This window comes from Alosa pseudoharengus, unplaced genomic scaffold (genome assembly GCF_046254945.1).
Source record: "Alosa pseudoharengus isolate Yale_2024_CS ecotype anadromous, Long Island Sound unplaced genomic scaffold, YU_APseudo_1.1 YU_APseudo_1.1_scf_4, whole genome shotgun sequence".
Taxonomy (NCBI): Eukaryota; Metazoa; Chordata; class Actinopteri; order Clupeiformes; family Clupeidae; genus Alosa; species Alosa pseudoharengus.
Window position 1 is genome coordinate 26,523,057 of NW_027468774.1, and position 7,500 is coordinate 26,530,556.

Here is a 7,500-nt window from a genome sequence, read left to right on the forward strand (position 1 = left end):
GCGCGTTAACTTCCACCGTCTGAAGGGTGGCGTATAAATATAAAGGAGCACAGATGTGTCACACTCTTTCCCTCCTTCTTCTCTCTCCTTCTCTCTCTCTCTCTCTCTCTCTCTCTCTCTTTCTCTCTCCCTCTTTCTGTCTCAAACACACACTCTTCTTTTCCCCTCACTAAACAATCCCTCCACATATTCCCCTACTTTTTTTTTTTACATATTTTTTTTCTTCTTTTTTCAATCCCGATGTTTCACTGATGCTATCTCTCCCTCCCCCAGACACGACACAGATTGCAGCCTCTCAGCGCATGCTAATCATTGCTATCTACAAAGGCTCAATGCAGCGTGTGTGTCTCTGTGTGTGGGTCTGCGTGTTTGAGGATATGCATGCATGTGTGCGTGTGTCTGTGTGTGTGTGTGTGTGTGTGTGTGTGTGTGTGTGTGTATGTGTGTTTGTGTGTGTATGTGTGTGTGTGTGTGTGTGTGTGGTTTCTACCTCAGCACCCCCCCCCCCCAAAAAAAAAAAAACATTTGAAGACGGAGGTGACGCGAGGTTTGTCAACATAAGAGATGCTGTTCGTCATCTCTTATTTGGGCTGCAGCCATCTGGGACTTCATTCATTCATTCATTCATCCTCGCGTGACAGCTCCCGAGTCCGACGGCAGGGAAGAGGCAAGAGCAGCAGAGCAACAAACAGGACGTGAAGTGCATGGGATGACTGCGCAGAAACACGGCTTCGTTTTTTTTATGTTTCTGTTTAACATTTCTGGAATGTTTCTGGACTGGCGGTAGTGTGCGCTGAGGGAACGCCCCGACCCCCCCCCCCCCCCCATGTTTAATTCTCTTTGTATGGCTGCGTGGGGGGGGGGGGGTTGCGCCAAGGACTGCGGCGAAGAGAGGGTCCTTCTGAGAATTTTAAAGGAAGAGCTGAATAGGGATCAGAGAGTGTGGGCAGTCCACAGGCCGCTGTCCATGGTGCTGACTAGGGCTCCACTGTGCAAAAGCCGGACCCAATATCAAAGTGCACGTAGAGTTGCCCCAGAGAATCCTCTTTCTCCACCCCTCCTCTCTCTATCTCTCATTTTCTTTCTCTTTTTTTTCTCTCACTCTTTTTTCTCCCTCCCCCACTTCCTTGAGGCAGTTCTCCACACCAGACCAGCTTTGTCCAGCTGTCCCCTTCTCTGCAAGACCACACATTCTTATGACACATATCCTCTGACATACATATTCTCTGACACATACACAAAAAAAACACACTATCTCTCTCACTCACACACACACACACGTGCACACACAAACAAACTTGCAGGCGCACACACACAGATACAGACAGACGCACACACACGCACACACACAATGTCAAACAATGCTCAAAAACATAGTTTCAGTGCTTTTGAGTGTCTGCACATAACGTGCCTGTTTAAGCATTCTCTCACACAATGGATTCCCTCTCACAGCACAGCAAGTAGAGCAAGCTCTCCTAAGAGCATAACTGCATACAATTATGGTGTTCCACTTTACTGGTTGTTCTATACCTCACTATGTATCAACCATTTGCATGTCATCCACCAGAAACACAGTCACCTTCAAACAGCTGGTTTAAAATATTGAGTGAGTATATTGTTTAGTTTTGCTCGTGTGTATTGCTGAGAACAAGGTTTTTGGGTGAGTTTTAAAAATCAGAATGGCAGGTTTTTTGAAGCAGGCCGTCCATCCTTACACATTTTGACATTGTGTGAGAGAAACCACAAGTGGTTTGCTTACCTGCAGTCTGCTTAAAACAAACTGCGCAAGTTGCTCTGTGCTAGCTCATCAGCCCAGCTGGCAACTGACTGAGTTCAGTTGAAGGTTTTACAGCAACTCATTTATGTTGTTTGTTCAAGGTTTCACAGGTCGTTGTTTGTTTCCATTCTAAGACTAAGTGAATCTAGACCTTGTGAAGCCAAAGGTGCGATGACCCATGTGTGACCAGAGAAAATAACACAGGAGGGAGGGAGGGACGACACCTAGGACAGACGCACACCAGGCCTCACACACAACCAAAGCGAGAGGGACAAGGGAACGTCCACTACTAGTTCACATGTAAAAGAAGGCATTTTGGCCTACTCAAAATTTTGTACACACACATATAAATGTGTGTGTGTGTGTGTGTGTGTGTGTGTGTGTGTGTGTGAGAGAGAGAGAGAGAGAGAGAGAAAGAGAAAGAGAGAGAGTGCACACGTCTGTGTGTGAGTGTGCACATGTCTTTGTGTGTGTGTGTGTGTGTGTGAGAGAGAGAGAGAGAGAGAGAGAGAAAGAGTGAGAGAGAAAGAGAAAGGGAGAGAGTGCATATGTGTGTGTGAGTGTGCACGTGTGTGTGTGCGTGTGTGTGTGTGTGTGTGTGTATATGTGTGTGTATGTGCTGCATATACACAGATATTTAGTCAGCGATCAAAATTTGAGACTCTAAGTGATTTCAAAGCCAAAGGCATAGTATATATTCTCCTGATTCTGGTGTTAAATTTGTCAGAGCCACTGAAGTAATGATTCTGAGGTTACAGAGCATAGCTCCTTGGATAGAATAATGATGACCTCACATATAACACAGCTCTCGCCCTTTTGTGTAAAATCTGGTAATTCTTCTCTCTTAACGTTTATTTGACACGCAGTTCAGCCCCCTCCATCACTGTCGATCTCCACCCACACTCCCTCTCTCTCTCCCTTCTTTCTTGCTCTCTGCTTTGCTATTTCCCAGATCTTTCCTTTTCTTTTTCCTCTCCTTCCCTCTCGTCTTCTCCCACCTGCGTATCTCTTCATCTCTCCATCTCGCTCTCCCAGTCTCCTCCACCGTCCCCTCCCATCACTCGCTTCCTCCCACCTACCCTCTTTCACATCCCTCTCTCTCCCCCTCCTCTCCCATTCCCCATTCTGCATCGCTTTCTCCATCTAAATCCATCCATCACTGCTGTAGTCACACGTCCCCCAGCTCCACCTGTCTAGCCACTATGACACCTCCAGGTGGTGGTGGTGATTGTGGTGGTGTTTATTGCCTGAGAGGTGACAGGTAGGGAGGCTTTGTCAAATCTGGTCAGAATTCTGATTTTGTCAGAGGTCACTCAGGTTGAAGAGTAGATGTACTGTAGCGTGAGTGGACGGGACAGCTTGTGCACATAAACTACTGTAGGGACAGATGTGGGTTTTGTACATTACACAATTGTCAGGTGAGTCTATCCCAAGTCTGGTTACAGGTATGGTTTACAATGTACTGGTATGCATACTCCCCGATATGCAAACAAACCCATGACCCCATTTTTATTAGTGCCTTCCTCCACCAGTCAAGCTACTACAGGAATACCAACAGTTGTGAGTAGAGTAAGTCAGGTCTATGACTGAGCTGAGGTAAGAAACGCTGATAAATCTTTGTTTCCATTCACAGGTAGCACCAATATAGAATATGAGATAGAGACTATTCAGCTGTGCATTAAAGGCTGAGGTGTGGAGAGATAGAAACTATTCAACTGTGCATTAAAGGCTGAGGTGTGTATAAGTTAGTGTCTGGTAGCACCAATATAGAATATGAAAGATAGAGGCTGTTTAGCTGTGCTTTAAGGGCGGAGGTGTGTGTCGTGTCTGGAGAGGGGGTGCAGCTCGGACATTGACTGATGGAGCAGGTGGAGCCACCGGGTCCTGTGGGACCATCTCTTCACCTCCTGCGCCTGCCGCTACCTGCCTTCTTGCACTCGCCACCAGTTAATTAAAGCCTAATTAAAGAGCGGGGGGAGTGGTGGGCCAACACATGGAGCGAGATCGGAGCAGAGACACGGCATGTGTTGTCACGAGAGCTGTACACACAGGCACGAACCATCCAATCCTAATTGCCTTAAGTGTGGATGTGTGAGAGGGATACTGTGCATAGTGTGCATATAGAGAGAGAGAGATAGTGTGTGTGTGCGTGTGTATGTGTGCATCGGAGATGCTTGTTGGAATGGGTGTGGGCATATGTGTGTGTAAGCCTCCACTGGCACATATTCACATGTGTGTGTGTGTGTGTATCTGTGTGTATGTGCGCTCATGTGTATGTGTGTGTGTGTGTGTGTGTGTGCATTTACGATGCGCCGTGGATGGGTTGCAGAAGCCCCTCGTTTGCAGACAGATGGGCAGCCCGGTGTGGTTGTGGCAGGTCCAGGACAGAGCGGCTGAGAGTGAGGAAGAGGAGGAGGCATAATAACATCTTAATTAAAGGACCGGGGCGCTCACATGCGCTCAGGGGGCAGGGAGAGGTGACTATGGTACGGAGCCTCAGTGCCCTCTTTTGAAATCGACGCTGTGCATCTGTGGCTATTTGTTCCTGGTTTGTGTGAGTGTGAGTGTGTGTGTATGTGTGTGTGTGTGTGTGTGTGTGTGTGTGTTTGTGTGTCTGCATACGCATGCATACACAGGTCATTTGTATTCACGGGGCACTGGACCTCGTGTCTCAGGTGCTCTGTTTTGCATATTGAGAGCTGTTGGAAGACAGTCGGGTCAAAGGGCCCTGAATGTGAGCCCACATCACCTCGGCCCCCCTCACTCATCTCAATATGATCCTGCAAAACACTCCTGGAGTAAAGAACGCTGGCGAGTTTCAGCAGACTACTGAACAGCCAACTCCATTCAGCACTTCTGACATCCAGCACCACTGACTTGTATTTGCTGACACTGATACTGTAGCTGTTGGTGACTGGCCACAAATGTGGTGTGCTACCACAATCTAATACAGCTCTGTATTGTGGCTCCTCTCAAAGCTGGTGTCTGGAGTAGCATTTATGTGTGTGTCAGTAGTAGTCATAGACGTTCTTTGTCTTCATTCTAAATGTTCAGACTCCTGTTTTTCTCTCTTTCTCTATGCGACTTCCACGCTGTGCTGTCCAAAGACAAATAGCCTGGCCATCGCTGTCATGCTCACACATTGTCACCCCAGGGACAGATGCTCTCCTGCAGGAGTTACTCACCGTTATTGGTGCGGAGGGGTCTGCCAGAGATGCCGTTGGTTCCGATTGGGTGATGGCCTCCCGCCCTGTCCACTCCGCCCGCCTCTCCTGGCTGCTTCAGCAGCTCCGTCAGGGTCCTAGAGGAAGACAGTTACCAGTTCGTCACTTTGAGTCCCTTCACTCTCACTCGCTCACTCTCACTCTCTCTCTCTCTCTCCCTCTCAGAGCTGTTTAGTTGGATGCATCAACCATGAACCAACACTGAGTATGACTCATACACACACACATACACACACACACACATACACACACACACATACACACACACACACACAAACACACACACACACACACACACACACACACACACACACACACACACACTCCACCGTGGCCCCTGCGGTCAGGCCGGAGTGGACAGCAGTACGCTGGACATCAGCCACAGACGGCCCCGAGTGTTAAAACAGCTACGATAGCAGCCGAGAGAACAATTCACACATTCAGACAGAAACCCACAAATTTGTAGACAGTGAGAAAGGGGTGGGAGGGGGGTGGTTGCGCTGTTTTCCCCCGACTGACACAACCATTGACAGACAGGAACAGACAATGAGAGTGCCCACATCCCAGGGAAATACAACTCCCTCTCCTCTCCCCCTCTTTCTCTCTGTCCCCTCTTTCTCACTCATCCTCTAAGTCTAGCTTCTCTTCCCTCCCCATTCTCTCCATTCCCTTTCTCTTCCCTCCCCATTCTCTCCATTCCCTGGCCGCATGGCCATTGGAGAGGATCAGCGTCTCATTCACACTCCTATTCCCGACCTCCCTGTTTCTGCTCCATATTTCTGTCTATTTCCCACTCTGTTTCTCTCCCTCACACTTGGGCTTGTTGCTTGTTTACTCCCTGTCTGTCCTCCTCATTCTCTCTCTCTCTCTCCCTCCATCCCTCTCTCTCTCCCTCCATCCCTCTCTCTTTCTGAGCTCTCTGCCACCCTGGCGATGCCGTGGGGGTGCTACTAATGTGGGACACTGCCACTCTCTCTCTCTCTCTGCCCAATGGCACACACACACATGTACAAACACACACACACATACACAGACAGACCAAACCAACATCACCCCTGCATCCACCACAATCAACCCCAAGGACAGTGTCATGTCCCTCAGCCTCCATCCGATCACAACAGGCATCCAGCAAACAAGCAACTACCTCCAACTCCAACCGCCCCACCACCCCCCAAAAACAACCGCTATCCTCCGGTTGTTTTCCTGGCCCTCATCAAGAACGTGGATCAGATGCCCAATGCACGGGAACAGATTCCAACACAGCCAGTGCCAGCAGCCTGATGCCTGGTGCCAGCCTGCTTACGGACAGCAGCAGCAGAGGGAGGTGTGGGGGGGTTGGTGGGTGGGAATGTGGGGACGAGGGGAGTAGGATCTGTCCCTTTCAAGATAACAAGCCCCAGCGACGGCCATGCCAACAGCGGTCCGGCGGGGGCCACTGCACGCCCCGACTGAAGTCATTCCCTGCGTTTGATTACACGCTCGCCAGTCGCCATGCTGACGAACCACAACGCCACTGCGACGGCGTCCCTCCGCTCGACAAAACACCTACAAACCAGCCCGACCGTGAGTTTCAGACCGGGATGGGGGTGGGGGGGTTGGTTGGGGTGGTAAAAACTCATGACACGTAAACAGCTTGTTATCGGCTCGGGAAATGGAGCTGCAGTCTACAGAGCTTACCACAGAGATTCATAAATATTCAGTGTCAATCCTCAGGCTACAACAAATTAAGTGCATGCCCATGGTCTTATTCATGTTTACACCGCGTGCACATTTCCTTATGGCAACAGCTGTGGTTCTGAGGTTTTTGGCAGGCACTGACTGAACGTTTGTGATGTGCAAAAAAAAAAAAGCTACAAGAGCTGCGTGTGACGTGGTTGTGTGACTTTGCACCATTAAAAAGACGTCACCATCAAATATATTTATCAAAAATGTATGGCCAGGGAAAACAAAGTTGCAGAATTTCCCTCCAATAAAACTAAAGCCGATCTCTATCTGAAATTGCCTGAGGAAAAATGGGCTGCGAAAGTGTAAGGAAGTGAATCAACTAATGAATAAAAGATTAGCCAGGGTTTTTTTTTTTCCGCTCACACTCATCTGCAATTGGGTGTCAGCGAAAAGCAAAAAAGAAGTGCATGACCCCTTAAAGGACGCTGCTTCCGGATGCAAGTTCTGCTCTCATCCAGGTGGTCCTTGCTTCTGAAGGAGACAAGCGTGCCTAATGTCGACAAATTGTATATCAAAACAAGCCTTTGGAGTCTGTCCAGCTGTACAAACTGATAACGGTCACAGATTGAGGCAGAGTCGAGGTGCTTGAACGATTTTATGCTGAGCAGTTATGATGTGAATGCGAACTATTATCAAACAACGCAAACAGTTAGCCTACCCTGCAACTCGGATGTTTTCCATCCAAAAGAGTCGTTGCGGCGCAATCAGTGATCATTCAGTCGTTAACAAGGAAAGATTATCTATAATCGCGCTGATGTGCACAGCATGTCCATT

The 7,500-nt window shown here is 48.7% G+C and overlaps 1 protein-coding gene across 1 annotated transcript in view; it reads right to left on the bottom strand.

Annotated features, from left to right (window-relative positions):
• The window catches only part of LOC143102184 (protein shisa-8), a 64,775-nt gene that overhangs the window by 32,725 nt on the left and 24,550 nt on the right, over positions 1 to 7,500 (bottom strand). Inside the window, 1 exon segment of the mRNA XM_076265635.1 lies at positions 4,963 to 5,078. Coding sequence (XP_076121750.1) covers positions 4,963 to 5,078 — 116 coding nt within the window.